The following is a 14,235-nucleotide window of genomic DNA, read 5'->3' as shown; positions in this document are numbered from 1 at the left end:
AGGAATTCCCAGCGAACTGTGCAGCGGAGCCTATGCATTCACAGTTATAGACAGGGGCAGGGGGTGAGGAAAGCAACTGCTGAATTCTCAAAGATGCAGCCGAGAGGGTTAGTTGAGGATGCAAGGGGTCCTGAGAAGCCAATGAGAATGAACTCTGTTAGGTTTGACTGAATAAAGAAAGGAACACATCTTCCCCAGAGATAAGATGAAAAAGAACTAATAACATTAAAATAAAGTCCTTAAAATACGTCAGGCAGGCTCTTTGCTAAGGGTTTTGCTTGTATCACTGTATTTAATACTCATACAAACCCTGCACAGTGTCCCTAATATCATCCCCACTTTGCAGATCAAAAAACTAATCCTGGAGCAGTTGGTTTCTTGCCCAAGGCTACATAGGTGAGAAGTGATGGATGGGGCTATAATTACAGCCTGACTCCAAGTCCATGCCTTCATGTCTCCCCTCAGGAAGTGTGCGTTAGTGAAGACGCAGCAAGTCTGCATTGCAGGGAGCAGACGTTGAGGCACTCATGCTGAACATCTCAAGGCCATAAAGGAAAGGAAGTGAGGTCATCTCTAGAGATTGGGCTGGGGGGGGGGGGGGGGGCTTAGTCATCTTTGCAGAACTTAACGGAAGCAGAAAAGGGTCAGAACGACCACTGTGGGATAGTCAAGGGAGTCGACAGCACGACTAAAAGGTATTCTGGACAGCAGCAGGGGCCCAGCTGGGGCTGGATAATGTGAATTTTGTAGTGGAACCAATGAATGCTCTTATGAGTTTCTCCAGCAACCTTTCATCACCCACGTGTGTAGGACCACAGAAGAGATGGAAAGCCTTTCTGCTCCCTCCTCAGGACTCAGCACTTGATTACTAGCCCAGAAGAGCCACATCATGTGCTGATGTGCTGAGCCATCTGCAGAGAAGGGATAATGGGATCCCATGGGGCCAGGGATGGGCCAGGTGGGAACAGGGGAGGCTTGAGATTGGGAGAGGAGAGAGTTCACTGCCGAGCGGACGAACCAGGAGGAGGCCTGTAAAATCTGAATGGGGCCTGGGAGAATTGCAAGAGGCTGGGAGGCTGAAGTGAAAAAGAAGCTGTTTGCAAAAATACGTACACTGATGTTCACACATTATAGCAGCCCAGGAAACAGCCACTTTCCCGCTCACCCAGGGCGAGTAATAATTTGTGTCACGCAAGAATAAGGGGATGCTGATTTTGTTCCGTTTACAAGCAAGGAAAACTGGGGGCTGGACAGAATGGCAAAACATTGGCCCTGGGAAAAACCTGGTGGTTGCTAACGAGGTTGTATTACAACCGCACTCTGCTTTCCAAAACAGCACCCTCAGGAGAAAAGAAATAAAGTCATTTTTCTTCAGAGGTAGAAGATTTAACATTGCTTAACAATAACACTTAACATCGCTTAGCCCTTAGCCTTAGGCAACCTCATAAGTACCAAGTGCTGGGAATTTTCTTTTTCCTGAGCTGGCGAGGGCTCTGGCTTTATTTTGTCGAGTGTCATTTAGCCTGGCAGCAGGCTGCCTGGACCTCCTTTAAAATGACAGAGTTCCATGAATGCCCTAGCAGGGTGCCCCTTGACTGGGGCTCCTCACCAACACCAGGCACTGGGGGGCATTTTCTCTCTGTGTTGATGGCTCCAAGTTTGGCATATAAATCCACACTATTGTGTTTATCTCGAAACTCCTGTGATGCTCTCCACCAACAGTGCTGGAACCCAGTCAGTCAGTAGCATGTTTAGGTGGGCCACGGACTTCCTACAGACAGGATTACTCTTATTTTTAATGGAAAATTTAACTCTGTAAATGTTTTAAAGCTCCCCACCTCCCTGACCAAGAGGGGATCTGGTATCTACAGAGATGTGCTCACCACACTCTCTTGGCAAAAGGAGAGAGCAGGGGAGCTGGTGTGATTCAAGTGAGTGGGCAGTCAAATCTTTGGGGCGGGGGAAGGCTAGAAAAGCAAGGGAAATGTCAGCAGCACACAGAAGCCAGCAGCATGTCCCCTGTCACTGCATGCTGCATCTTCGGTAAATACAGACTCCTTGATGGATTAGAGCACATTGGTGACGATGCTTTGCACCCACCATCCCCAGATGTGGAGAGCGAAACTCAAGTTGGAGCCTCCGCATTTAAAAGCCAGCGCCACAGTGGTTAACGAATCCGACTAGGAACCATGAGGTTGCAGGTTCGATCCCTGCCCTTGCTCTGTGGGTTAAGGATCTGGCGTTGCTGTGAGCTGTGGTGTGGGTCGCAGACACAGCTCAGATCCCCCGTTGCTGTGGCTCTGGCATAGACCGGTGGCTACGGATCCGATTAGACCCCCAGCCTGGGAATCTCTGTATGCCGCAGAAGCGGCCCTAGAAAAGGCAAAATAAATAAATAAATAAATAAAAATAAAAGCCAGCGCCAGGAACCTCCAACGCATTTGCCTGACCCTTCTTTGTTCTCTATCGTGGCTATTCCTGGTTGCCAGGTAGCTACAAAGGTGTGCCTGCCCGTGCACCTTGTCACTCCAACTGTCGTGTTACATATGTGAGTGGACTGTTTGTCAAAACTGTTTTTAGTCTAAGATGGTTTCCTTTTGGCTACAGTTATATTCTTGGGGTGGCAGGATTTTTGTCAATTCGTGTATAGGGATGAGAGCTCCACAGCTACAAACAGCATCCATGTGTTGCTCTTGTCCAAAAACTCCCTCCACAGAACTTTATCCTAAAATAGATGTTTAGGGTCAGCCATGATTGAGCATTTCAGGGTTTACTAGTAAAAACAAATAGGAGTTGGAGATTCAGAGGACTTTAGGTTAATAATGACTGATCTAAGCATTGCTTGCACTCTTATAAAAAGTGGATTTGTGCAAAACTCTAATTCAAAAAGATACATGAAGCCCTTTGTTCATTGCAGCCCTATTCACAGTGGCCAAGACATGGAAACAACCAAAATGTCCATCAACTGATGCATGGATTAAGAAGATATGGTACCTACACATAATGGAATACTACTTGGCCATAAAAAATAATGAAACAGTGCAGCAACATGGATGCAACTAGAGTTTCTCACACTAAGTGAAGTACATCAGAAAGACAAATACCATATGATATCCACTTGTAAGTGGAATTGAAAATATGGCACAAATGAACCTATTTACAAAACAGGAACAGACCCACAGACATACTTGTGGTTGGCAAGGGTTGGGGGGCAGGGAGTGGGATGGATGGGGAGTTTGGGGTTGGTAGATGCAAACTATGGTATTTAGAATGGATAAGCAATGAGGTCCTACTGTATAGCACAGGGAACTATATCCAATCTCTTGGGATAGAACTTGATAGAAGATAATATGAAGAAAATAATGTATATATATATATGTATGACTGGGTCACTTTGCTGTACACGAGAAATTGGCACAATACCATAAATCAACTATATTTTAATAAAAAATATCGACAACAACAACACAAGTGGATTTGTGGCCTCCTGTCCCAGAGGGTAGGTCCTGAGGATGAATGGGCAGTTTCCAGGCTCCAGATTCTCAGGCCCATAATAGGTGATCCATAGATACTCAAGGAAGGAATGAATGGGTGACATTTATAGAATTTCTATACTTACAAGTATTATTTCTGTGCTTTCGATATGTACTAAAAAAAAAAAAAATCCATTTCCGCAGTCTGAGTACAAGTTGGCCAGAAAGACATAAAACTGTTTCCAGTTTTCCTTTTTTTTCCCTCTCCTAAGAACATAGTACTTTCCATCTGCCTTAATTTAACCACAATTTCCATACACTGCAATACTGAAAGCCAGAACTTTTATATTGAAAATGAATTTTGGAGACGACGTCTCTTTTTTTAAAATGAAAACAAAATACTAGGCCAGGGAAAAATAAGGAGAGGAAAGAAACCAAGGATGAGAAAAAAAAAAAAGATGACATATAATAAGAGAAAATAGGGAGATAAGATATAGTTATACAGAAGCTTTTAAACGACTGTATTTTGGCTGTCCTGCCTAATCAGTGTTAAACACTGGTTCTCTGCTAGATTTGAGATTTTATGACTTTTGAAAATCCACATACTATTTATAAGAGCCAATGGTCACTTGGGCCAGGCCGGTTGTAATATTCGAGACGTTATTTTGGTCCATGCACATACAGAAATACAGCCAGCACACATCTCCCAACAGTAACTCCAGCTCTGAGTTAGCCCTTTAACAATTCCGTCGGATGATGAAAAACCTCTACTCAGAGTCCTCTCTGCCCCGCCCCCCTCTAAAGGAGCTATTCTGTAACATTTCCATTTTCTGGCTGGCATTAACCTTTCTCTGTTTTTGTTTCTTTTTTTCAAACTCACAAATTCTCACACTCTCATCTCATTTAACTCGCAGAGTAGCTGCACTGTATGTCATCTTGGAAAGATGCCTCTTTGTCACGTGGCACCGATGGCAGACTAAAATTATTCTTCATCTTACAGATAGGCGCACAGACCTTTGAGAATCATATCTCATTTTCAGGGGTGTCTAGTTACAGCATTAACTGGCTCTTGTAAGGCCAGAATCACCAAATGAACTTTTCCCACGCAACTGCCTCCTTCCCCCACTGTGACCGGCCTCTCAGCAATATTTCCTTATTACCCATAGAACGTGGTCAGGTTCTAAATCAAGCAAAGGACACCTTCCCAGGTTCACATTTCTCTCCTGCTTTTGAACATCCCCCCCCACACAAAGCTCCAAGGTTAAGGATGGCACGCCCTTCCTTGTGGGTAGCTCTTAGGACAGAGGATTTACTATTTTATTTGTCTCTAAGCTGGGAGCGGACTGTTCAATACCATTTTTATAGCAATGGCTTAGGATTTCCATTCACAGTCCAATATTCTTGCTGACATGTTCAATTGCCATGATATACTATTTTCTTCCCTTAAAAAATAACCCACAAGTGTTTCAATGATTAGCACTGTTGTGAAGATGGCACGAGTGCTGTGGCAGACGGCAGGAGCGCAAGACCAGAACGTCGTCCCAGACTTCTATTTCATGTAGCTTTTCTAAAGGCTTTACGTGCGGGGGGAGAGGGTGATGGGGGAGCCCTCAGTGCTGTACCTGGGTAAGGAGGCATACTGTCTCTCCATCCCCTCAAAGTGGAGGTTGTGTAGATTCCCATCTGGACCCTTTCCAGACACCTGTGGAGAGAAAAGTAATTAGAGATGAAGATCCATGATGCACCCTGGTTACTGACAATGCATCTCAAAATTATAATCTGTGCACAAATGCTGCTGCTGCCTGCCAAAAATCAGGCCACGGAAAAGCAAGCAAGAACTCAGGATCATTATGGGAATTGACGATCAAGCCACAAACATGGCATTTAACAACAAAGTCACTTCTTTCCCAAAAGGGTCATTGTCAAACTGACGCCTTGCTGTCACTGTGCCAGGTATACTCTGTGGCTTAGGAAGACTGCTTTTTTTTTCCTTTTAAAATAGGCTTTAGTTTTCAGAAAAGCTTTGGATTTATGGGAAATTTGAGAAAATAGTCGAGAGAGTTCCCCATGTACCCTGAATCCAGTTCCCCAATAACTAACATCTCATATTCCTACAGTACATTTCCTACAATTAATAAATTGAGAAAGTCTACTCAGCTTTTTCCTAATTTTTTTTTTTCCATTCAGTGATACCATATTATATTTAATCATGCCTCCTTAGGTTCCTCTTGGCTGTGACAAGGATGTATATTTAAAAATACCTTTTCTTTTCTTCTCTTTTTTGTTTGGCCAAGCCCATGGCATGTGGAAGTTCCCAGACCAGGGATCAAACCCACACCATAATTCCAGATCCTTAACCACTAGGCTGCCAGGGAACTCTTAAAAGTACTGTTTCCATGAGACCTTTCTTTACTAACTGAGATTAGTGACAAGCAGCTATTTCTTCCACAGCTTCTGTGAAGCCCTCTCTGATCACCTGTACCTCACTGAGCTCCCTCCCTTCTAAAGAACCACAGAGAAGTGATGAAGAACTGTTTGTGATCTAATGTGGCTCTTTATTGGGTTTTGTCCCTGCTATGTGCTTCCTATGTTCACTTCTCTTCAGAGGTGGTCTCTTCCACCAGCTTCTAAGATTCTGACGGGCCTCAGTAGGTTCTCAGCAATGTCTTTTGGTTCCGTTAACCTAAAGACTTTATGTCTAGTCTTTCTGAATCTGTCATACCAACTAAAAACACATACAGGATGAACTCATACAGGTATTTGAAAGTACTTGTTGACTGATTGATTCCTCATCTGTTCACATCAACACGTGTGGTTTTGTGGCCACCTGTGTATTTGCTCTTGTGCTGGGGAAGCCCTCACATACCAGGCATGGAAGGGGTAAATAGAAAATCTGGACTGTTATAATGAGAAGGGGAGGAGGAGTTCGTGAGTAATCGCAGGAAGCAACAGTGTCAAGGTCATGAAGGACATTTTCCTAGGTAGTACTCAACCTGGAATTTATTTTCTGCCTACCAAAAGTCCCAGCTCTCTCTGAAACCACCATCTCAGCTTGGGTGGTGTGTGTAGGGAGGGCTTGTTGGGGGAGGTGGTTGTAAAACAAGCACCTATGCACACTTCAAGTAAGAAAGACAATTCCTGGTGTCAGATTATTACAGGAGGCCCTTCAGAGTGTGTCCTGTAAAACCTCTGTGTATTTTAACCAACACATGGAACAAGAGCAGCTGGAGTTACCTGAGAGGGTGACAGCCCACTGAGCCACTCAGATAGGGTGAAGGTTGTACATATGGACTTAGAAGAGACTACAGAGGGACAGAATTCTTGGCATTGGGTTAAAAGCCCTGATTTAAACTGCTGACCTTCTTAACAAAGACTAGAGGGCAAGGATGGTGTCAGATGGGGATAAAAAAATGGCACAGAAAAAGAAGTGAAGGATAAAAGTTCTGTCCTCTCTCACTTCTATGTTTGTTGCAGTCGTGTTTGACCTATTTTTTAATGCAGGAAGAATTAATGTAAATATCAGAACTGCATCAAAGATGATCAATTGTGGTTGTTAGAAAAACATTACACTATGTACCCTTGGTATAGCTCTAGACATGTACAACTAATCTTTTTCATGTGGCCATAAATCCAAGCTAATACTTTCAGGGCTGTGATCTGAACTGGCTTGGCCTAATGATGGCACTCAACACTCTGATGTCTCAGGAGGCAGTGCCAGTAAGCTGTGCTTTTTTGAGTAGGCTACCGGCATGCTTGAGTCTGTGAACTGTAGGATGATCCTTATCCTTGAGAAATTTTTAATCTTGTTTGGAAAACAGGCATCAGAAATGAAATAACTAAAGAATGATGTAAGATAACATATGACCCAGTGCCATTCAGGATGTTATGAGCAAGATGAAGGTATTATTAGTAATGATGAAGGTGGTAGATAAACCATGGAAGTAGAAGCACAAAGGCCAGGCTTTAAAAGATGGGTGGCATGCTAATTCATCAAAAATTATTCTGTTCTTGAAAACAGTATGAAGGTTTGTCAACTAAAAATAGAGTTATCATATGATCCTGAGCATATATCTGGAAAAGATGAAAGCTCTAATTTGAAAAGGTATGGCACCCCAGTGCTCATGGTGGCACTATTTACCAGCCAGGGCATGGAAGTACCCTCAGTGTCCATAGACAGATGAATGGATAAAGATGTCATATATATACACAGTAGAATACTACTCAGCCAAGAAAAAGAAAAATACTGCCATTTGCAGCAACACAGATGGACCTAGAGATTATTTTACTAAATGAGGTCAAAGACAAACATAGTATGCTATCACTTATGTGTGGGATCTAGAAATCAGTCCAACTTATTTGTAAAACAGAAACACTCACAGACATAGAAAACAAACTTATGGTTATCAAAGGTGGAGGGGAGGAGGGATAAATTGGGATTGTGGGATGGACTCTACCATAGAAGCACAAATGCATGCTACCATAAATAAACAACAAGCATTCACTGTATAGCACAGGGAACTATAATCAATATCTTATAATAAACTAAAAAGGAAAAGAATCAAAAAAGAGAATATAATTTTATATATATATATGATAGCCAAATCACTTTGCTATACACCTAAAACTAACACAATATTGTAAATTAACTATACTTCAATAAAAAATTATTCTGTTCTTCACCAATTGTATATTTATTTGTATGCTTCACTATTAATGCTGCAGAATCTTTTTTTTTGTCTTTTTCATTATTACTTGGGCCGCTCCCACGGCATGTGGAGATTCCCAGGCTAGGGGTCCAATCGGAGCTGCAGCCACTGGCCTACACCAGAGCCACAGCAACGCGGGATCCGAGCCGTGTCTGCAACCTACACCACAGCTCACGGCAATGCCGGATCGTTAACCCACTGAGCAAGGGCAGGGACCGAACCCGCAACCTCATGGTTCCTGGTCAGATTCGTTAACCACTGCGCCACGACGGGAACTCCGATGCTGCAGAATCTTTAGTGCAATCATTCAATTAGTAATTGTGGAGCACCTACTCTAAACTAATGCCATGCTAAGCACCACATTCAGAGCAATGAAGAGGGGCTGGATTTCTTCATTGCTTTGAATATAAAAAAGACAGGCCTGCAAACAATTATGGTCCAATGAGATCACTGCTGGAGTGTCAGACTAAAGAAGGCAGCAGTGGGAGTCTGAAGGAACAGATACCAGAATCCGTCTGGGAGAGTTGAAGACAGCTTCATACAGGTGTTGAAGCTTCATCTAAAAGTTGAATATGAATGAGGAAAAGGGAACAGGAGTAGCACGAAAGGCATTCTAAGTAGAGAGAACAAAAGTGAAACAACATGGAGACATTAAAAAGAGCACTGCATTTCCAGGGAATGTCAAGATTTTGGGCAAAGAAGAAACAGAGGTGATAAGGAAGAGGATATTAGTGACAGTAGCAACAATATCACTGGTCCTACTATTATGTTTACAACAATATCATTGCCGCTACTGTAATTTTATACACAGATTTTAATTTTTAGAGCAGTTTTAGGTTTGCCACAAAATTGAGAGGAAGGTATAGAGAGTTCCCATAAACAACATGGATCAGGCTTTTGGTGTCGTATTTGCGAAGTCATTGCCAAATCTAAGGTCATCTAGATTTTCTCCAATGTTATCTTCTGGGAGTTTTTTAAAGAGTGTAAGATTGTCTAGATTCTCTCTCTCCTTTTTTTTTTTTTTTTGGCATGTAGATGTCCAGTTGTTTCAGCACTATTTGTTGAAAAGACTATTATTGCTCCATTATATTTTGTCAAAGATAAGTTGGCTATATTTCTGTGGATCTATTTCTGGGCTCTCTATTCTGTGCTGTTGATCTATTTGTATATTCTTTCACCAATACTACACTGCCTTGATTATTGTACCTTTACAGTAAGTCTTGAAGTTGGGTAGTGTCATTCCTCCAACTTGCTCTTTTCCTTCAATACAAGTGTTGGCTATTTTGGTTCTTTTGCTGCTCCACGTAAACTTTAGAATCAGTTTTTAACTTGCTGGCATTTTCATTGGGAGTTCACTGAATCTGTAGATAAAGCTGGAAGAACTGATATTTTGACAGTATTGAGTCTATCCAAGAATATGGCCTATCAAAGAATATGGACTATCTCTCCATTTTTAAAAATCTTCTTGGATTACTGCAATTTAATATTTATTTGGTACTTAATGAGTGTCAAGCACAAGACAGTATGCTTTATTTGCATTAGTCCATCCATTCCTCCCAAATATCCCCAATGGTTGACCCATTTTGCAGATGAAAAAAACCGAGCAGTTAGCTAAGGTCATATAGCTAGTACCTGGGATATCTGAGCCAAGGTTCAGATCTGTCTGACCCTGGAGTCTAAGCTCTACAGAAACTGACATGGACTGAATTTTGGAGGAGCTCATGCCTAGGAACTTGATTTTAACATTAGTTGATGGTGAAGACACTTAGAAGTGATATTCATTCCGTAAGTGATAGTACATACTGACAGATCAGAGAGATTATTTTTGCCATAGTATGGAAGTTCCAGTGACAGTCTAAGTCAGGGATGATAAAGGCCTAAATAAGGGGATATTCAAAAGGATGGAGACAAGGGAGTGACACAAGGATGTTAAGAGGGTAGGTTTAATTCAACTGAGAATTAATGGGAAGGGCGTGTCTAGAATCATGCCCAAGTTTGTTTGTTTGTTTGTTTCTTTCTTTCTTTCTTTTCTTTCTTTTCTCTCTCCTTTCTTTCTTTCTTTTCTTTTCTTTTCTTTCTTTTTTTTGATTTTTAGGGCCATGCCCTCAGCATATGGAAGTTCCCAGGCTAGGGGTCGAATTGGAGCTACAGCTGCTGGCCCACACAACAGCTGCAGCAGTGTGGGATCCGAGTCACATTTGCGACCTACACCACAGCCCCTAGCAGTGCCAGATCCTCAACTCACTGAGTGAGGCCAAGGATTGGACCCGCATCCTCATGGATCTTAGGTTCGTTAATGAGCCACGATGGGAACTCCCCATGCCCAGCTTTCTAAGCTTAGCAATGAGATGAGTTTGGTAACTCTTGCCAATATTGGACTAAAGAACAACAGATTTAGGAGGTAGAGGTAGGGATGGAAGGAGGGAATATTTAGATATAGTAAGTTTGAGTTGGGACATCTGATGGAAATGTCTGATAGATAATTGAATATAATGCAATGTAGAAGAGAAATCTGGACTAAAAGATGTAGAATTGAGAAACTTTCAGTCCATAGATAGTGCCTGAAATCTTGGTAAAGAATTTGAATGCCCAGGAAGAATCTACAGAGATAGAATAGAAGAAGTCATGCAGTGAAAAGAGAGAATATCAATAATACTCTTAGAAATACTATAATTTAAGGGACAGACAAAAAAAAAATGATCCTAGGAGGAAATCTGAGTAAAAGTGGATAGTGGGGAAGAGAACTACGTGAGAGTGTTATCATAGAAATCAAGAGAAAAGAATTCCACAAAGAAGGGATTGATCCACCATGTCAAAAGTAGCCAAGAGCTTCAGTAAGACAAGTTCTGTGGTCTACAAGGGAGCTCCCTTCTTGTAGAGTGTCACTATGAACCACAGAGCCTGGAAAACTGAAAACCATCTTTCCAAGAACTCCCTTGTAGTAATATACTGGGTATGGTCTGACTGAAGTTGGGCCATGCCATTTGAGAAATGGAATTGCAGCTAGGGCAACACTTCCACTGTTGATTCCTGCAAGAACATCCAAAGGTGTGCTTGGTTTTCCTATGTCAGTGTTAGTATTTGTGTCGTTGCTAGTTTCTAGGGATGGCACGTAGCTTTCATAGCTAGCTTAGGAGCTGGTAGCACTAAAGATGACTTCCTGATTGTGGCACCTTCCTAATTATGGCGGCTCCTGATAGAGGCATGGCTGTGATGATGGAGTCAAAGCCTTTCTCAAAGAAGTGGCAGGAACTCCCCAGAAAGCCTGGTTCCATTGTATGGCTTGGAAAATCATTCCTGAAAGCTCATCCAAGAATGTGCTTCCTAGCCTTCTGTATATTTTGCAAGCCTGTTAATATGGTGTAATAAATTTATTCCTGCTTAAAGTAGCTAGAGTGTATATTGTTCTCTGCAATTGAACAGTGACAAATAGAAGGTCTGAAAAGGGGATTTGGGAATTGGCAATGAGATGGTGATTGGTGCTTTATTGAGAGCGATTTCAAAGGATTGATGGGGAGAGAAAGGCAGACACTGTGGTGTTGAAAATCTTTATAGTTTTCTAATAAATAAGCAACCACTCGTTGTACTGTCTTATGCTATCAAGCTTAGAAAATGAGATTAATACTTTCAAGTAAATAAACATTTGTTAGTGTCTCCTAAGTAGAGCCACATGCTAAGTACTCTAAGACAGAGGGATGAGGAAAAGCCATTTCCCACAGGGACACAGTGTTAGTCAAGGGAGATGATAGGAATACATTTGTGTTCCATTATTTAAAAAACATTTTTTTTTCTCCCTGAGTTAGCCAAAGATGACCTCTGTTAACACTTACAAAAACATACACATATTAATGGCATATAGAATTTTTCCCCAATTATTTATTATTGGCATTTCCCTGTGTTAGTAGATTCATTTCCACAAACACACGTTTTAATGGGTGTGTAATATCCAATTTATGGATAAATCAAAAATGATCTAATCTCCCCCTGTAATTCGATCCCTTTCATTATCCCAATCAGAAATTGCGGCAATAGAGATTATTGTGTGGGAGACAAAGATTCTTGCAAATAATGAAACTGAAAGTAAGAAACTGCAGATAGAAGGTTGCCCAAGAGAAACTAATTTGAAGTTGTAGTTAGGTCCTTAGGAAGTCAGGCCACTTTGAGAAGGAACAAGGGAAGAGAGAATAGGCACAGGTATTTATAAGCTCATTTCTCATTTTGCTCTGTGTGTGCAACAAGACTCAGAAATGTTCCAGCTTGAATAACTCCTTATTAGGTAATTTCTCTCATCACACACAAAAAATAAGGTCAGCGGCTTTGATCCAATTAATGTTTTTAAAGAAGCCCTTTATCTCACTCAGTAAAGTATAGTTTTTTTTTTTTTTATATATATAATGACCTAAATAGACATCTGATAGAAATAATCTTGACTTAAGCCATAACAGAAACCTTGTCTTTTCCACGACAACGTAATGTTGGAATTTATGCTTGAATTTGGGACCTATTTATCTCTCTCCTCGGGAAGTGAAACTTCAGAGAGCTTATTCAAAACAACTTGGAAAGCTCATACCTTGGTGGCCTTGTACGTGGCGATCTTCTTTGTCTGGATTATGACAGCCTATGACAGCCTATCAGGAGGGCTTGGGGTTGGGGTGGGGGCGGGCAGGGGGGATGTTGAATTAAGATGCTTTTAGTCCATGGGAGTTCTCCCAATTTTGTTCGCTGAATGCCTGCTGTTGGCTAGGGTGTTAAGAGCCTTGTGAAAATAAAGCTATTAGTCTTTTCTCTACAAAAGCAAGGAGCTTGCTGCTTACATTCAGTGTTCCTTAAATTAGTATGTATTTCTAGCCTGGCATTGCTAGAATCAGCAGTTTCATAAAGCAATATACTAAAGAGTCCATTTAACCCCCCCCCCCATTTGCAGATTAATGGCAGAGGGGAAGATTTAATGCCCTTTCAAACATTTTTTAACAATGTATTAAAAATCAAGGAATAAATCACACAAGAGTTTCTGCGAATGTCTGATGATAAAAAGCGGAAACAATTCAAAATTAACATGTTTTCCAGTTCCTACAGATCGGGACACATTTTTGCCAATGTTGTAATTTATGTCCCATAAGTCAATTTTCCTGAGCGAATTTAAAAGCTGCTGTGATGGAAAGGCTGTGCAAAGTTGCAATACAGCTTATTCACCTATACATAACATCCTCATTTACAAATGTGTCTTACCCAGATCCACTGCCAAAAAATGAGTTTCATGCTGCCAGACACATCATAAGATTAAAATGCAAAGTATAAGAATTTAGATGCCATTTTAGGAAATAGGCCTTTCATTTCAAGTTGGTATCATGACAGATATTTTTGAGCAGTTTCCAGAAACTTTCTTTTAATTACATTGCTCCTACCTAGCTATAGGTTTGGCTGGAAGATTTCTAAAGGAACCAACACAATAAAAACAGCTGAAAAGTTATGAACTTGGCTTTGAGAATCTTCTGATATTAGGACATTTTGCTGAAATGCTACATGTTTGGAGGGAGGGCAACAAACAATATTTTACATAAACAAAAAGAAACTCATCAAAACAGATTGTTTAATTATTTCCCTTTTGCAATGTGAAGTATATTGTTCCTAAGATACGTATTTATAAATATGCTATCTAGAGAAGCAAAAGTACACACACTCGTTCAAACCGTTATTTGTGAAGTGTTTATTTTCTCTAATTTAATTTCAGTAATTTTGTCAAATAACTGGGTATTCAGCTTATAGATTTGCTTAGAACATCTGCTAGTTTAGAAAATATAGCAAATAAAAGTATTTTGAAAATAACTCTTGGGCAAGCCTTTTAATCATTCTGTGCCTATATTTTCCTCCCTTGTAAAATGTTGGAGTTGAAGCCTAAGTAAGTCCTTAAAGTCCATTCTAACCTACATACATTTATAAAAGTTATCTTGTATATAGTTTCTACATTATGTTAACCAAGTACACCTCATTAAAATAGCAAGCACCATCCAAGTGTTAGCCATTGGTACACTGGGCCACAGCATCTTGATAACTTG

General features: G+C 41.0%; 1 protein-coding gene across 1 annotated transcript in view; it reads right to left on the bottom strand.

Moving 5' to 3' along the window:
• Positions 1-14,235, bottom strand: part of PARD3B (par-3 family cell polarity regulator beta) — a 1,037,082-nt gene that overhangs the window by 62,499 nt on the left and 960,348 nt on the right. The window contains exon 22 of the mRNA XM_047773303.1: positions 5,096-5,175. Within this exon, the coding sequence (XP_047629259.1) occupies positions 5,096-5,175 (80 nt within the window). The remainder of the gene's footprint in view (positions 1-5,095; positions 5,176-14,235) is intronic.

Source organism: Phacochoerus africanus, chromosome 3 (genome assembly GCF_016906955.1).
Source record: "Phacochoerus africanus isolate WHEZ1 chromosome 3, ROS_Pafr_v1, whole genome shotgun sequence".
Lineage (NCBI taxonomy): Eukaryota > Metazoa > Chordata > Mammalia > Artiodactyla > Suidae > Phacochoerus > Phacochoerus africanus.
This window is presented reverse-complemented; position numbering and strand designations above follow the sequence as displayed.